The sequence below is a fragment of the Nerophis lumbriciformis genome, linkage group LG34 (assembly GCF_033978685.3).
Source record: "Nerophis lumbriciformis linkage group LG34, RoL_Nlum_v2.1, whole genome shotgun sequence".
NCBI classification, from domain to species: Eukaryota; Metazoa; Chordata; class Actinopteri; order Syngnathiformes; family Syngnathidae; genus Nerophis; species Nerophis lumbriciformis.
In genome coordinates this window covers 1286202-1305192 of record NC_084581.2, presented here as the reverse complement: position 1 = coordinate 1305192, position 18991 = coordinate 1286202, and the positions used below count along the sequence as shown (strand labels likewise).

General features: G+C 38.8%; 1 protein-coding gene across 2 annotated transcripts in view; it reads left to right on the top strand.

The window, feature by feature from the left end:
- Positions 1–351: 351 nt before the first annotated feature.
- The window catches only part of dpf3 (double PHD fingers 3), a 32341-nt gene continuing 13701 nt past the window's right edge, over positions 352–18991 (top strand). For both annotated transcript variants that reach the window (XM_061929122.2, XM_061929121.2), the window contains exons 1-3: positions 352–456; positions 13421–13581; positions 17988–18095. In XM_061929122.2, the coding sequence (XP_061785106.1) occupies positions 425–456; positions 13421–13581; positions 17988–18095 (301 nt within the window). In that variant the 5' untranslated portion in view covers positions 352–424. The remainder of the gene's footprint in view (positions 457–13420; positions 13582–17987; positions 18096–18991) is intronic.

Sequence of the window (18991 nt, the reverse complement as noted above, 5' to 3'; positions counted from 1 at the left end):
TGCATTCTCATTGGCTGTTTTTTTCGAGGTCGACTTTTAGTTTAATACTATTGCCCCATGCATATACAAAAATACATTTTATCGTGATTGTATTTTATTATTATGTGACGATTGCATCAATTAAATCGATCACAAAAAGAAACATCGTGAAACACTGTTGTTTATATCTTCATCACACAACAAAAACTGTAAAAAAAAAAAAAGAGTATTTTTTTTACATTTTTTTAAACAATGTAATATAATATATAAATAATAATATATATGCTTGAAGTGTTGACAGCATTCCCAGAAGCCACGCCCAGTGCATTGATGCTGCGGTTGCATTGGCTGCAGTGTGCAGGACCGCATTGGTGCTTTTTTTCCCCTCATTCAGCTCCCAAACTACACCGAGATTTGGAATATTACGTTACAGTCCCGCTGGAAAATGGCGACTGTAATTCAGAATCCCTTGAAATCGTAAGTAAGCGTTTATTATTACTACTATGTTTACGTGTGATTGCCGGAGGAGGGCCTGGGCTGAAAATCAGAGAAACCGACAACAGATTTGTTAGCCTTTGTTATTATTCCAAGTGTACAATCTGCGTGCGTGATCTGCAGGTATCATCTTCCCTTTGCTGCAATATAGTGGAACACGCAAAGAAAGAAACACAGATGGTGTAGGAAAATGTCTCTCACGTGCACTTTTACTGAAAGTGAGTCACTTGGTTGCTGCAAAACAATTACTTTGCAGTCATTAATACTTAGTCTTTCTGCACAGCGAATGCTCAATTTAAAACCAACATTTGCTATATTGTGTTTGTTTTCACTTTGCTTTGTCCTCTTAAACCGAAGTTCGTAATAATACGGTCAATGAGATTGTGTCTTGCAAAAAAGTACAGCCTTTAATTGACCTTATTAAGTACCTAACATAACATTGCTTGTGTCCATCATAATATTTATTTAATAACTATGCTAACCGTTTGAACACAAGCACATATGCATTTTAATGTTTGTTTTTTTTGTGCCAAAATATGGTTTAATTTTTATTAAGCAGCTGTGCACTCTATTACTTTTTTTTTTACTGGCACTGATGAGCTAAGTCACGCTCCTGAATTACTCAGTGAAAATGATTTGGAGGCATTGTAAAGCATGCAGAGCTGCACACTTTAAGCTGTTTGAATTCCTGCAAAACCGCTTAGGCTGCACAGTGTGGCAACTGCACTGTACTGTACTTTGTTTTTGTTGTCATGCATGTCCAAACAGCAGTTTAGTGAGCAGCCCTGTACCCTGCAGGGCCCGTCTGTTGTCAGAAGAAAGTCTAAGAGAGCCGAAAATAATCTTCGCCTGGATTAAAATCACACACCTCATCCACAGGCTCTAGTTTTGTTATTTAGATTCAGGCATTGCTCGCTGATACGATACGTTATGAAAAATGTTTTATAAAATGCAGAGAAAAACTCTGCATGCACACATTTATCCAGACTTTCACCAACATCTAATACTGCCTGCCCTATGACCTGACAAAGTTGTATTTACTCCTTTTACAGCAGTAGTACACTTCTTACATTATAATAATGATGTTTTTTAGGCACTTCCTCACAAACTTAATCATAGAATTCGATTTAATTGAATTGCTGCCGTTTTCTTGTTGTGATGCTGTCAATATAAACAAATAACTACATCTGACAACTACATGTATGTCTTTTATTAACGCTAAATTTGACAAAACACAACTACTCAAAATGTGTCTTGGCCCATCTTAGGCAACTTTATTTCAATTCTGTACAGCATTCCTAAAATGAAGACGACTCATTTGAGTAATGGGAGTGACTTTTTAGCATAGATGTAGCAAATAAATGAAATATAGCCACATTACATTTGTGCTAACAGGGTAACAGGACTGAGCAAAAACCCAATGACGCTAGTTAAGTGTGCATTTTAAAGGGGCTTTTGTAACTAGCTCAAAGTTACCATTTTTTAACCAAAAATATAACAAGAATGCAACCAGTTAGCTTATGCTACCATTAGTGGTTGAACAGAACATATATATATATATATATATATATATATATATATATATATATATATATATATATATATATATATATATATATATATATTTTTTTTTTTTTTTTTAAATGTCTACTTATTGAAGCTTTGAATTAAATATTGGTCGATACCGATATTATTCCGATACAATATCAGCAGGAATCATACGTACTTTGATTGTTATTATTATAGTGTGGAATGTAAGAAAAGGTCTGATCAAGTAAATGTAGTCAAACAAAGAACAATGGTTGATATGAAAAACACTCACCTATGTATTAATAACGGTCTGGAATGGACATGTGCTGTCTTTAAATTGAAATTGAGTGATAAATGACACAGTTAATAATTATATGGAATAAAATAGCCTGTCAGCCTAAGGAATTAGTTTGGCGTTCATGCTTGTCACACATGTGCACGCAGAGAGGGAACGCACATACACAAAAGCAGTCCAAGAAAAACAACTAGCAATTTGTCATGTTTTTTGTTATAATATAATAAATGTTCAATTATAGCTAATATTAATAGCTGAGGGCAACACAGGGGACAGGGATGGTACTGGGTTCAATCCCAGGGCTCTGGGATTTTCTGTGTGGAGTTTGCATGTTCTCCTTGTGACTGCGTGGGTTCCCTCCGGGTACTCCGGCTTCCTCCCACCTCCAAAGACATGCACCTGGGGATAGGTTGATTGGCAACACTAAAATTGGCCCTAGTGTGTGAATGTGAGTGTGAATGTTGTCTGTCTATCTGTGTTGGCCCTGTGATGAGGTGGCGACTTGTCCAGGGTGTACCTCGCCTTCCGCCCGAATGCAGCTGGGACAGGCTCCACCCCCGCGACCGCGGTGCGTGAGAGGGACCGCGAGTGGGACAAGAGGTAGAAAATATATGGATGGATTAGTAGCTGAACTTTGATAAATAACTAACATTAGATGACAACAAACAAAACTAGCGTGTGTGTGTGTTAAAAATGTGCGTGGTTTATGTGCTAAAAGCCGAAAGAGGTCTTGATATAATGCTAACAACACTTTGGAAAGTTAGTGCCCTTGTGGCAGCTGCATAAAAGTTGCAAACAGTCACTTTAATTGAATGTATTTTTAAATAAACTTAAAGTAGAGCTGGGTTTAGGGATGGCACAATTACCAATATAATGATAAACTGCAGTAGAATTTCCAACGGTTAGTATTACCATTTCCAATTTTAATCATTGTAAAAAGTGAGAAGCAGTTAGCCAGCTATTCGCTACCTATCTTAAATGCTAACACAAAAAGAAGACACATTAACGTTTTAAAAATAAAACTTGGTAAAAACAAATGTCAGTGTGTGTAAGTGCATGTTGAGCGCATTCAACAATATTGTGATAATAATGATAACCGTGATCACTTTGGTCACAATTACTGTGATATGAAATGTTCATATAGTTACATCCCGAGTTGGGATAAAGAGTATCACAAAGATTTAAAAGATATGACAGGTTTGACGGATTTGAATGATTATATTTTATGGTAAAGTGTACTTTTAGGAAGCAGAAACAGGCAGCAAATGTTATTTTTCCAGCGTTCAAGACATTTGAAATGCATCTTTTGAATGGTTTTGGTTAAAATTGTAATCAGATCAATTGTGTATTTGTTACATGAACTTGCTCACGATCAAAGAAAAGCATCAAAATATGTCAAACTGTATCTTATGTAGCACAACATGAGGATGTTATTCAACAAAAAGCATGATTTTTTCTGGCTGAAAAAATAAAGCTGCTTTGTGTTGATTTTGGATAAACTCAACCTTTTGAGGTACATGTGTTACAATAAACATTGACAATACGTTTTTAGCGGTAAAACAAAAACACTTAAGCAGTAAAATAGTGCATTTGATGTAATGGAAATTGTCATTGTAGTGTGTTTTTATGCAGTGTGCTGCAGGGAGGGAGTGAAGAAGGGGGTCAGGAGGATTGTGTATTTTTATGAATGTGTGTTTGTTGCATGTGTCATGTAGCTGTGCGCCCCTCCCCCCATGTTGCATGTTTCAGTGATGGAGGGGTTTAGTTTTTAGGGGGGTTGTGTGTATGTGCATGTATCGCATACGCTCACAGAGCACACACAACCTTGGCCTTTGTGTGTGTGAGACATGATTGTCTCTCCTGCAGAATAATAAAAACAACATCAGCAGCATCAGAATCAGGTATTAATTCCCCCCCAGCCTCCTTCCCTTCCACCCCTTCCAGTGATGCCCTTTCTCTACCCCCACACGTGCCCCCCACCCCGGCACCCTGCCCCACCTTTCCCCTTTGTGTGTGCACATAAAATGAGGGTGACACGGGTTGAAAAGGAACACGTGTGCCCCCGCACTATGTCAGACGACCCCCACCCAACATCATTTTTGTTGTCTTGGCTCCTCCCACTTCTTTTAAAAAAAACATGTACGTTTGCATTAACCCTTCACTACACTTTACTTGGGCATAACAATTCTGAAATGGGGATGGTTATGTTAAACACATACAGTAATCCTGTTAATTGGCTCTAGACTTGACCGTGGTCAATGAATTTCAGCCAAGTAGTTATTCATTATTAATCGAATGTTGTCATACATAGAGAATAAAACAAGTTTACAACCTTCTAAATGCACTTTTTAACATTATGAAAGCCCTCTAACCATGAAATAATACCAACATAATCGCCTTTGCACCCCTTTAATCAAATATAGTAATGCTGCCTCAGGCTGAGCCAATCCTGAATCCTAGTACTGTAAATTCCGGACTATAAGATGCTACTTTTTTCCTAAGCTTTGAACTCTGCGGTTTATAAATCGGTGTGGCTATTTTATGGATTTTTCTTCGCTAACGGCCATAATGCAAATAGTTTTCATTAAACAAATGTAAATACATTTAAATGGTGTGTTAATGTTTGTGCTATGGCACCATCTTTTGAAGGTGTTTGCTTATTGCAGGTGCCTAGAAGTGTTTCCTGCTGTATAAAGCTTTAATCTGGAAGTAGAAGTGCCGTTCCGTCTTCTAATCGTCCATAGCGTTTCTACTTGAATTGATTCTTCATCCATCACTCCAAGCAATGTTTGCAAGTTTTACAGTATAACTAAAACAATTCTTACTAAATGTCCCATGTGTGATGTCTGTAGGAGTGTTTTCATGCATATTTGTATGTGCTATCAAAATGTTATGAAGATGGCGTCGTTAGCATTAGCTAATATGCTAACACGTTTTGTATTGTTCCAGTTTCACAAATTCCTCAGTAAATTCACTTAGATGTCACCATGGAGTTATTACCGGTAAGTCTGTTAAGCTGATTGGAGAGCTAGCTTCCGCAACTAGTGGGTCCATGACGATGACGTCCGTTTTGTTTGATCAGCCGTTTTATTTCCGTGTTACAGACCCCGTTTAAGGTATGTAAATAAACATTTGCAAAATCTTTTTGTGTAAATAATTATTTTCAAAACATATATATCTGCGGCTTATAGTCCGGTACAGTTAATTAATGGATTTGTGCGGCTTATAGGGGTGTAACGGTACATGTATTTGTATTGAACCGTTTCAATACGGGGGTTCCGGTTCGGTTCGGAGGTGTACCGAACGAGTTTCCACACGAACATATTAAGTAGCGTAACGCACGTTGAGTAAAGAATGCACACCGAGGCTCAACACACGGCATGCTAGCAGCTAACGGGCTACGATAGACTGACCATACGTCCTCTTTTCACCGGACATGTCCTCTTTTGCGGAGCTGTCAGGGCGGAGTTTCTTAAATGCCTCAAGGGTTAAGAAGGGGTTAAAAACAAAACAAATTGTGCGCGCAGCAGAATTTGTGAGGGAGGGGCAGAGACAGAGAGAGCGAGAGAGTTATGATAAACGCGCATGCGTCACCAGGCTCTGCTTTTTATCCATAGATTTATCAGATTTAATCTTTTATTATCTATAGCAGGGGTGTCAAAAGTGTGCCCCGGAGGCCTTTTGCGGCCCACAGCTGATGTTTTAAAGGCCCACAGCACATTCTAAAAATACTATTAAAATAAACAAAAACATAACAAAGGTGAAATAAAAAAAGCTGAAAGGTTAAATGTAATTTAGAAAAAGTTGCAATGTTGACTAATAAAACAAAGCTGTTTTTTTATATTTCAAACTGTCATTGCTCAAAACATAATATTGAATCAAAATCAATGTTATTATGAATTATTGACCTATCCAAGGTTACGATTACTTCACATCAAATATTCCACTAAGAAAAATATTTTTGGTGGAAGATTTTGCAAATTTGGTAAATAAATAACCCAAAAATTTATATTTTGTTGTTTTCTTACTGTACCGAAAATGAACCGAACCGTGACCTCTAAACCGAGGTACGTACCGAACCGACATTTTTGTGTACCGTTACACCCCTAGCGGCTTATATACTGGTGCACTCTATAGTTCGGAAATACACTAAACACTTGTATTATTTTGTAGTGTGGAATGCAACAAAAGGTTTGATCAAGTGAAATGAATTAAACAAAGAACAATGGTCGGTATGAAAAACACTAACATATTTATTATTAACTGTCTGAAATGGACTTATGTTGTCTTTAAAGTGGAGTACTAATAACTTTTTAGTGACACCTAGTTGTCACAATAGTTCATTAGGTTAAGCTCATAAGATAGATAGATAGATAGATAGATAGATAGATAGTACTTTATTGATTCCTTCAGGAGAGTTCCCTCAGGAAAATTAACATTCCAGCAGCTGTGTACAGAATTGAGAGCGAATTTAAAAAGTATAAATGGTAATGGAAAAAAATGGAAAAATATTACAATAAGAATACAAATAAAAAGCAACAATAAGAATACAAATATCACAGTAAAAATAAGAATATAACAATAGAAAGTAGGCAGTAGTGACCATGTTATGAAAAAGTATTGCAGTGTTATTGTTTTGCATCCCCTGTCATCCTAGTACCCCCCTGCCCCCAAGAGAGGAGTTGCACAGTCTGATGGCAGTAAGTTCCAGCCATCAGTGTGTGAATGTGGAAAAAGTGCTATACAAGTATAATCCATAAATTGTATGATGCAGACACGTTTGTTACTGGATACTTTCTAATACACTTCTGCCTTGGACATGTTGTATGTGTAAGTAATATGCAACTATAATGATTTGATACTTGTTTATTTTGACAAATGTGATTAGACTGCAATATTGTTCAAATAAGGACACACCTCTGACATATGTCTCGCTTATGTGCTATTGTGTGCTTAGCTGTTGTGTAGCTGCTAGCTCCTAGTTGCCAAAACGTTACCATGTTTACTTTTTGTAAATGACTTGCCTAAAACACAAGAAAAGACCAACCTTGTGTGCTTATTTGAGGACATTTAGATGTTAACTGTCGGTCCAGCTTTGCACAAGTAAACATGCTGCAGGACTGCTTGTATCGGACATTATCCATCAATCCATTTCTTACTGCTTGTCCCTTCTGGGGTGGCGTGGGTGGCCGGAGCCTTTCCCTGCTGCTTTCGGGCGGAAGGCATATCCAATATCCAATATCAATATCAGAAGGGGACACTCCTATTAGTAACACCTATAAGGAGATGGAGCTCTAATATTACATCTGTTTTAGTTGGATGTTTTCTGTGCTTCCACACTTTGTATTTGTGTCCTTCATGCGTTACATCGTTTCTTCCTCAGTTCACAAAACACTACAGTGACAAAGTTCTGCAAGAAAAACATAATAATTACTCACATCGGGTTTTCCTGGCTCCGTCATCATCTTCTAACACAACCATAATGTTTTAAGAAAAAAGTGGAGGCGTCAGAACCTGAGGCTCAGAACTAAACAACTTTACACTCGAATGCATAAGACAACAATAACAAAATAGGATGGATTTTTGTTTCAATATTTAAGAAAATTCCAAAGTGTTTTTTGTTACTAATGTGTTAACTTTGCCTGTATGGGAACCCAACTCCATTTCCTCTCCATGTCCCTGTTCATGCTATGTGTTCTTTGCAATATTTACAAACATTTTTTACTTAAAAACTACTACCATTTTATACAGCTGTAACACTTTTAGGCAGGCGGACAGGAATGTTTTAAATTAAATCTATTAAAGAGTTGTACATACACTTTCTATAGATACATTCAGTATACAGTATGTAACAGTGGTCAGTCTGTGCAGTCCAGCTGTGCACACGTCACTCGAACTGGCAAGCACAAATCCTCACTGATTGAGAGTTAAGTTGAGCAACACTTGCTAATGAGTTGTGTTCGACAATGTCTAACACAGCTCCTAAGGCACAAGTGAGTGATGTTCACACAATGTACAACCACACGCTGGCTGGCTAGCCGTTATATATAGCTGGGATTTATTATTTATTTATTCATGTATCTAAAAATATCAATACTACAAGTCTATAGGCTACTAGGACCTAGCAGCTACACAACAGCTAAGCACACAATAGCACACAAGCTTGACATATGTCATAGATGTGTCCTTTGAACAATATTGCAGTCTAAAACATCACATTTGTCGATATAAACAAGTATCAAATCATTTTAGTAGATATTACTTACACATACAAAGTCCCCAAGGGAAAAGCCGATTAGAAAGTATCCAGTGACAAATATGTTCGCATCATTCAACTTACTGCGTCATGAGCTTTACTTCATGAATTATTGTGACAACTCGGTGTCGCCAAAAAACAATTACCACTCTACTCCATATTAAAGACAGCATAAGTCAATTTCAGATGGCTAATAATAAATAGATTAGTGTTTTTCATAACTACCATTGTTTTCTGTTTGACTAATTTCACTTGATTAAACCTTTTCTAATATTCCACACTAGAAAATAAAAGTTTGTGTGTTTCCTGCTGATATCGTATCGGATCAATATCGGTATCGGCCAATACTCAAGGCTCCAATATCGGTATTGTATCAAAAGAGAAAAGTTGTATTGAGATTCGGGACACCCCTATTACATACAAATGTTTCATATTTTCAAGCAGCATTTGTTAGGATTTGGTGGAGTGGATCCCAAGGATGCAGAGACGTGTTGTGTACAATTGTTCTTCCTTTTATTTAGGAGGAAGCACAAAGTAGCAAAACAAAGGTGATGGTAGATAACACACAAAACTAAAAGCGCTAGACAAGGCTAGGAAAAATACTTCATGAAAAAAGTTAATATAAGGACAAAGTACAAACTAAAAACGCTAGGAAAAATATACTTCATGAAAGAAGTTAATATAAGGACAAAGTACAAACTAAAAACGCTAGGAAAAATACAGGCAAACCTTAGATGAATGGTACACGATGAACTAGTGAGTTCTCTGGCAAGATCAACAGGTTTGCAAGCAGTGACAAAGTTCCGGCGCTCACAGGCCGTCAGCAGCCAGGTTAAATAGGCTGCTTCTAATCTACGTCAGGTGTGTGCTGCTGCCTTGCGCCAGCTGCACTCCATACTGTGGACGAGAGAGAGAGTGAACATGGTGTGCAGACAACAGAAATGAGCAAGGAAATTTCAGATTACCACAGTACCCCCCCTTCAACGGACGCCTCCTGGCGGCCTACCTGGCTTGTCTGGGAATCGAATGTAAAATTCCTTGATCAAGTCTTTGTCAATAATAAGCGATCTTGAAATCCATGACCGCTCCTCCGGGCCGTACCCCTCCCAGTCTACCAGGTATTGGAATCCCCTGCCCCTTCTTCTCACATCCAAGATGGTGTTTACTGTAAACGCTGGGTGACCCTCAACCAGCCTGGGTGGAGGAGGCGGTACCTCAGGAGGACTGAGCGGGCTGGATGCGACAGGCTTGATGCGAGACACGTGAAAGACAGGATGGCATTTGAGAGATCTTGGGAGACGGAGCTTGACTGCAACACGGTTGATGATCTTGACAATGGGGAATGGTCCAATGAACCTGGGAGCCAGTTTCCTAGAGTCGGTGGCCAATGGTAGATAACACACAAAACTAAAAGCGCTAGACAAGGCTAGGAAAAATACTTCATGAAAAAAGTTAATATAAGGACAAAGTACAAACTAAAAACGCTAGACAAGGCTAGGAAAAATATACTTCATGAAAGAAGTTAATATAAGGACAAAGTACAAACTAAAAACGCTAGACAAGGCTAGGAAAAATACAGGCAAACCTTAGATGAATGGTACACGATGAACTAGTGAGTTCTCTGGCAAGATCAACAGGTTTGCAAGCAGTGACAAAGTTCCGGCGCTCACAGGCCGTCAGCAGCCAGGTTAAATAGGCTGCTTCTAATCTACGTCAGGTGTGTGCTGCTGCCTTGCGCCAGCTGCACTCCATACTGTGGACGAGAGAGAGAGTGAACATGGTGTGCAGACAACAACAGAACTGAGCAAGGAAATTTCAGATTACCACAGCATTATCCAAAATAACTGTTATCTACATTTAAGCCTTCTATGGTGAGCAAACATGTTGATTTCTGAGCGGGTGGGAAAAAAAGATGTTTTTCACAGAAATGCAAAGAATGCTAAGTTGGACAGAGACCAGCACGTAAGGATCTCACAAAGATGTGTAGCTTTTGGGTGGAGGGAAAGAGAGGTGAAAGGTGAAAAGGGGGGAAAAGATGCATTAAAAAGACACAACATTCGGACAAAACATTAGGTATACTTCATTCAACCTTGACAAAAATGATTGAATTCTTAGGCTGCTTCTTACATAAGTGTGTGTGTGCGTGCCATCACATGCATTTCCTTTATGTGGCTCCATTAAAATGGAAAAAGTTAGTGTGTGTGTGTATGCGTATGTGTGTCTTGAGAACACCCTCGAGCTAGCAGCTTTACTAACCAAGAGCACGACTTAGACATCACAGATTACACGATGTATCTCTTGTTTGCTTCATATTTAGTCTTCTGATGCTTATGTAACATTTATGGCAGAAAACACATTCCTCTCTAGTCCACAGCTTCCAGCATACTGATGGATTCTGCAGCCATTGTGTGCGTGTGTTTGCTAAATGTATAAAACATTTCTCGATGGACTAAAGAAAGGGGACAGACCTCTTTTTTTGCACATGAATGTTAATTGTGGATCGGGGAAAGACATTTTGGTCAATTGTATGCTTTTATAGTGATGGGGAACATTTTGGGGGAAACCTATTTTCGTTCCCAGTACACAAACCATAGTCCATTAAGGCATGTTTGGATGCCTTCGGGCAGGGGTGTCCAAACTTTTTGACTTGGGGGCCGCATTTGGCAAAAAAAATTGGCTAAAAAAATCAGGCTATGGGGCGGAAGACGATGTAAATGTAAAGTAACAAGACACACACACACCACACACACACACACACACACACACACACACACACACACACATCCACATACACAAAATAAATATACTATATGTATATATAGTATATGTATGTGTGTGTATATATATATATATATATATATATATATATATATATATATATATATATATATATATATATATATAAGATCCCCCTACATAATATAATTTACAGTCCAAAATCTTCTAAATGTAACACATATTAACACTGACCTGTTGAACTCACTAGGGGTGCCCATTTTCGATATTAATATTACATATCGGTTAAATATCACCATAAAAAAAACAAGTATCGGCTAAACTAAACTTTGCAATATTAGTTTTACTACGATCAGTCCTGTAGTGTGTTTAATTTGGCAAAGTTCTAAATGTCCTTCAATAAGCAGACAATTGATTCTATTTTACTAAAGTCATCTACAGAAGGTAAACATGCGGGACTATAGGCTACTAGGAGTTTGCAACTACAGAACAGCTAAGCACACAATAGCACATAAGCTAGACATAAGTAATAATCGTTAAACAATAAAACATAACATCAGTCAATACAAACAAGTATCAAATAGTTTTAGTAGCTTCTTACTTATACATACAAAGTATCCAAGGCAGAAGTTTATTAGAAAGTATCCAGTAACAAACGTGTTGCATCATTCAACTGACTGTGTCATGACTTTAACTTAGTACATATTTGTGATCACTTGGTGTCGCCAAAACAATTACCATTTCACTTCAACTTAAAGACAGCTTAAGTCCATTCCAGACAGTTAATAATAAATAAGGTATTGTTTTTATACCTACCGTTGTTCTCTGTTTGACTCATTTCTCTTGTTCAAATCTTTTTTTTAACATTGTACACTACTAAATAACATAAAGAACATTGGTAGGTATGAAAAACACTAACCTATTTATTATAACCTGTCTGGAATGGACTTATTGTTATGTCTGATTTAGCATAGTGGATGTGACCCCAGGATGCAGAGACAGAAAGGCAATGTGCATGTAAAAAGAGCCCTTGTATTAGAGGATAAAACAAGCAAATGCATGACTAGGCAAGGCTCTGCGTAGCACCACAAGTGGAGTGGTAATTGTTATTTGGCGACACCTTGTGGATACAATGATTCATGACGCAGTATAATGCGGACACATTTGTTACTGATTAGTTTCCAATACACTTCTTACTCAGAGACTTTGTATGTGTAAGTAATATGCAACTACAATTATTTGATACTTGTTTATAGTGACAAATGTGCTGTTTTAGACCGCAATATTGTTCAATTAAGGACACATATTACGTATGTCTAGCTTGTGTGCTTAGCTGTTGTGTAGCTGCTAGCGTCTAGTATCCTATACCTTTACCCTTTGTAAATTGCTTGACTAAAATACAAGAATACAATACAGTGCATTGAAAAAAATATACATTACAAAAAAAGGCGGAGAAGTTAAAAAAAAAATACAACCGGGTTTAAATAAATAACAATAGAAAACGTTACATATTGTTGGAGAAATGCTAGTTTGTTTTTGGCACACTGATGTGACGCTCTTGGGTCACAAGATGTAAATTAGTGCTTTTTTTTAAGCATTTTTAGACTGATTTAGAGGCTAAATGGATTACTCCCATTAGCACCATAGCTAGCCACCTAGAACGAGAAAAGTAGTACTAATTAGAATGCAAAAAAACCCATATGAGTCTCTCATTAGGATTGTGAATAATAGGCAAAATTCCCCAAAAGTGCAGTTCCTCTTTAACATTATGCTAGTTTTAGCATATTCAATACAGAAAAAAAACATTATCAAACTTACAAATCCCATGTTTGTAGCTCGCTGATGGGCATTTAGCAGGCTGAATCTTAAAATGTGTAGCGAAGCCTGGGGAAAGATTGTTTTCCTTCACAAGGTTATGAAAACCTCAACAGCGAGGTTTTGAGAAAATATTTATCCAGGGACACGTTACTGTTAGAACACCATTAAAAAGTCAGACTTTAACCAATGTAATTCACACCTGGCAGGTAACGATGGATCCAATCCTGTTCTTGTTGAAATCAACTATCCAATTGAAGTGAGACCCTAACATAAAGTGTCCAACTAATGTCTTCCACCCTCTGTCCCTCCAGGCTGGGTGACCAGTTCTACAGGGATGCCATCGAGCACTGCCGCAGCTATAACGCCCGTCTGTGTGCCGAGCGCAGCGTGCGCATGCCCTTCCTGGACTCGCAAACGGGCGTGGCCCAGAACAACTGCTACATCTGGATGGAAAAGTGCCAGCGGCAGCCAGGTGAGAGGTCTCACTCCAACCTGTAAACCACATCTTGGTTCTGTGGTTAAATGTCTGTCTTTGTTTGTGGAAGCCAGAGGTCTTCAGCACGGGGTCCATAGGGTTACATCAAGGGGGTTGTAACATTTTTGGTGGATTAGACTTTTTGGAAATATTTATTTATTTTCCCCCAAATGTTCCCCAAAATATAGATGTCTTTAATTACACATTCAAATTGATCCAACACACTGTGGTGTAGTTTATAAATGACATTGACATGTACACTATACTTCCTGTACTTTGCTGGTTTAAAATAAAAACATGAATAAATATTGATATTATTATATCCGTGTTAGCATTTTAAAATAGCTAGTGATTAGCGCTTTAGTTGTTAACTAGGGATTAGCAACGCAAACTGCCAGCTAGCGATTAACGTGCTCGTTGCCAGCTAGCTACCACGTTAAACCCAGATTCCGATCTAACAAAGGTCTTAACTCATTCTCCTTCTATGCCACATCAATATGGAATGCACTCCCAACAGGTGTAAAAGAAAGTGCATCTCTATCCTCCTTCAAAACCGCACTAAAACAACACCTCCAGGCAACGTCAACCCTTGACTAACATCCTCCCCCCACCACATCCCACCTCCCCGGATTGTAAATAACCAAATGTAAATAATCAAATGTATTTCTAATGTATATACTTGTTCTTATGCTATCTGAACTCACTATGTTCTCTGCTCGCTGTACATATCCTACCAAGTCAGACCTACAAACCCCGTTTCCATATGAGATGGGAAATTGTGTTGGATGTAAATATAAACGGAATACAATGATTTGCAAATCATTTTCAACCCATACTCAATTGAATGCACTGCAAGGACAGGATATTTGATGTTCAAACTCATAAACTTTTTTTTTTTTTTTTGCAAATAATAATTCACTTAGAATTTCATGGCTGCAACACGTGCCAAAGTAGTTGGGAAAGGGCATGTTCACCACTGTGTTATATCACCTTTTCTTTTAACAACACTCAATAAACGATTGGGAACTGAGGAAACTAATTGTTGAAGCTTTGAAAGTGGAATTCTTTCCCATTCTTGTTTTATGTAGCACTTCAGTCGTTCAACAGTCCGGGGTCTCCGCTGTCGTATTTTACGCTTCATAATGCGCCACACATTTTCGATGGGTGACAGGTCTGGACTGCAGGCGGGGCCAGGAAAGTACCCACACTCTTTTTTTACAAAGCCACGCTGTTGTAACACGTGCTAAATGTGGCTTGGCATTGTCTTGCTGAAATAAGCAGGGGCGTCTATGAAAAAGACGGCCCTTAGATGGCAGCATATGTTGTTCCAAAACCTGTATGTACCTTTCAGCATTAATGGTGCCTTCACAGATGTGTAAGTTACCCATGCCTTGGGCACTAATGCACCCCCATACCATCACAGATGCTGGCTTTTGAACTTTGCGTCGATAACAGTCTGGATGGTTCGCTTCCCCTTTGGTCCGGATGACACGATGTCGAATATTTCCAAAAACAATTTGAAATGTGGACTCGTCAGACCACAGAACACTTTTCCACTTTGCATCAGTCCATCTTAGATGATCTCGGGCCCAGAGAAGCCGGCGACGTTTCTGGATGTTGTTGATAAATGGCTTTCGCTTTGCATAGTAGAGCTTTAACTTGCACTTACAGATGTAGCGACGAACTGTATTTAGTGACAGTGGTTTTCTGAAGTGTTCCTGAGCCCATGTGGTGATATCCTTTAGAGATTGATGTCGATTTTTGATACAGTGTCGTCTGAGGGATCGAAGGTCACGGTCATTCAATGTTGGTTTCCGGCCATGCCGCTTACGTGGAGTGATTTCTCCAGATTCTCTGAACCTTTTGATGATATAATGGACCGTAGATGTTGAAATCCCTAAATTTCTTGCAATTGCACTTTGAGAAACGTTGTTCTTAAACTGTTTCACTATTTGCTCACGCAGTTGTGGACAAAGGTGTGTACCTCGCCCCATCCTTTCTTGTGAAAGACTGAGCATTTTTTGGGAAGCTGTTTTTATACCCAATCATGGCACCCACCTGTTCCCAATTAGCCTGCACACCTGTGGGATGTTCCAAATAAGTGTTTGATGAGCATTCCTCAACTTTATCAGTATTTATTGCCACATTTCCCAACTTCTTTGTCACGTGTTGCTGGCGTCAAATTCTAAAGTTAATGATTATTTGCAAAAAAAAAAAATGTTTATCAGTTTGAACATCAAATATGTTGTCTTTGTAGCAAATTCAACTGAATATGGGTTGAAAATGATTTGCAAATCATTGTATTCCGTTTATATTTACGTCCAACACAATTTCCCAACTCATATGGAAACGGGGTTTGTACACTGTTTCAATGCCCATTTCTCTGATGATGCAATTGTTGATGACTGAAGTGCTGTTATCAACCAAACCCTCCTCATCCCACCCCCCGGATTGTAAATAATGTAAATAATTCAATGTATATACTCTGATGATTAACTTGTGTGATGACTGTATTATGATGATAGTATATATTTGTACCATGAATTGATTTTCGTGGACCCCAACTTAAACAAGTTGAAAAACTTATTTGGGTGTTACCATTTAGTGGTCAATTGTACGGAATAAGTACTGAACTGTGCAATCTACTAATAAAAGTTTCAATCAATCAATCAATCAAAAAGCTATTAGCAGCACTATACTATATTTGAATGTTTTAGTATTGCACAATAGCAAGGTACCTTTAGGACCAGTTCAATTTAAAACACATTTGTATACAAGATATATACGTCTACATCAGTGTGGGGTTTGTTGGCTTGAAAAACATTCAAGACCCCCTTATTTTTTCAGACGAATACACCATCAACACAACAACCTGGCGCTGTCCTTGAAGGTAGAAAAGCGCTATAAAAGTATAATTTATCAAACTCCAAAGCTTGACCCCACTATAGGGATTCAATTTCTCACTCAGCTCTAACTGTAACTTTGTGGTCACCACTAAATGAGGTACAACCTTTTAGGGGACTGACAAGCACGTGTGTGTACAATTTAAGCAAGATTGGTCCAAAAACATGGCCGCCATTAAAGCTAAACATTTTTGCAGAGACACGGGGGCGGGTGGACTTTTCAACTAATTGTCCATAACCTACTCAGTGGCCTAGTAATCTGCTCAGTGGCCTAGTGGTTAGAGTGTCTGCCCTGAGATCGGTAGGTCGTGAGTTCAAACCCCGGCCGAGTCATACCAAAGATTCTCCAAAAAAATGGGAGCCATTACCTCCCTGCTTGGCACTCAGCATCAAGGGTTGGAATTGGGGGTTAAATCACCAAAAATGATTCCCTGCTGCTCACTGCTCCCCTCACCTCCCAGGGGGTGATCATGGGTGATGGGTCAAATGCAGAGAATAATTTCGCCACACCTAGTGTATGACAATCATTTAACTTTAACTTTATAAGCAATTGTTCATTTGTCTAATGATAATAAAAATTCAATATTTGTAACACGTCTGCCAGCATGTCTTACAATGCATTTTGACCACAACCCATAGGGGGCGTCACACATATCATTTCCAGTCATGACTGTGGATTTTTAGATGACTTTAGCAAAAAATAAATATTTTAAACCTGCTAGCTTCAACTGTACTAAAAAAGTTACCCATTGTGAGACACTTTCGAGACACTTGGTCATTCCACATACAGGAAGTGAACATATGTTAGCCCCGCCTCTTTTCCAGCTATAATCAATCAATCAATCAATCAAAGTTTATTTATAGAGCCCTAAATCACGAGTGTCTCAAAGGGCTGCACAAGCCACAACGACATCCTCGGCTCAGATCCCACATCAGGGCAAGGAAATCTCAACCCAATGGGCTACAATGAGAAACCTTAGAGGGGACCGCATATGTGGGGACCCCCCACATGCCTATAACAGCTTCCACTCCTATATGACGTTCTATAAGACTCTAGAAAGTTTTTGAGAGGAAATGTCTGATTTTCCTCCACAACTCACTTACCGGTATATATTTCTCCATATTCAAACATGTACATTCTACCTGTGTCGCCTGCACACGTACTAACAGCACAGCAAGGCTGCTCTCTGTACAGAGCGGGAGAAAGCTAGATACAAATAGATGGTTCAGGGGCCGCACCCTACACTTTGTGGCAAACCTGACGCACATTATGTTACATTCATGCTGGCTCCAGGAACACAAATAAACATCGCTATCAGTCTACCTCATGTATGGGAGGGACTGCATCTCAAAGCACGGGCAGGATTTCCTGAAATATGTACAACATTAGCCTGAACACTCACATACTTGTGTGTGTGTGTGTTCCAATGCTGAAGCTTGACATTGGTTGTTAAAATTCTTCCTGTTTGCCTGTGTTGTCTCCTATGTGTGTGTGGACAGGCAAGGCGGCGGGACAGATGTATGCCTACCCTGCACGTTGCTGGAGAAAGAAGAGGAGACTCCACCCACCCCTCGACCCACAGCTTCGCCTTTGTGAGCTAAGACTAGGTAGGCAACATGCACACACACACACACACACACACACACACACACACACACACACACACACACACACACGCACACACAAGCTAGCTGCACTGACCATAATCACACAGAATGTAACTTCCTGTGTATACTGCTTCTAAATAATGTCAAGTGTGTGTTCTGGTTTTCATCACAGCGTAGGGACATAAAATTCTTGTCATGGTAACGTCATTAGGAACTCTTACAGCAGGGATATCCAGACTTTTTCCAAAACAAAAGGATAGTCAGTATTCATATTCTTTATCTTTTTGTAAATGGTTTATTTTTTAAGAATGCCGATTACGCAAAACCAACTTTCCTTTCCTATTGGTACCTGTTTTTGTGTATTTGGGGGCTGCCTAAGTCCTGAACATTTTAAATCAAACCATGGTGGCATGGCGGGATTATTATAAAAACAATCTTGCCTTCCTTCATACTTCCTCTAAAAGAGCCCTTTTGGAACTTTCCCCAAATGTGACGTTTTTCCCAAGTGTGATGTCAGCGGATTATCCACGTGTGGTAAAGTTTCCGCCATTGTAGTCAATAAGTTCCTTCTTTTTCTCTATCCTCTCTTGTTGTGGGGCAGATTGGCTCATACAGGCACATGCATGCTCCGCTGTTGTTGTGAAGTAGCGTACAGTTTTAACTTATTTATGTCAGTAGATTTTATAGTAGTTACTGATCATTTCAGACTGTTATTTTGTTCAATGAAGGACACTTATTTTGTCTGTTTTGCTTGTGTGCTATTGTGTGCTTAGCTGTTGGGTAGCTGCTAGCTCCTAGTAGCCTATAGCCTGATGTAAATTGTGTTACAAAATGAGGACAAGAAGTGAATTTGTGCTACTAAATTGCTATGAAATGGAAAAGGTGTATGATTAAAT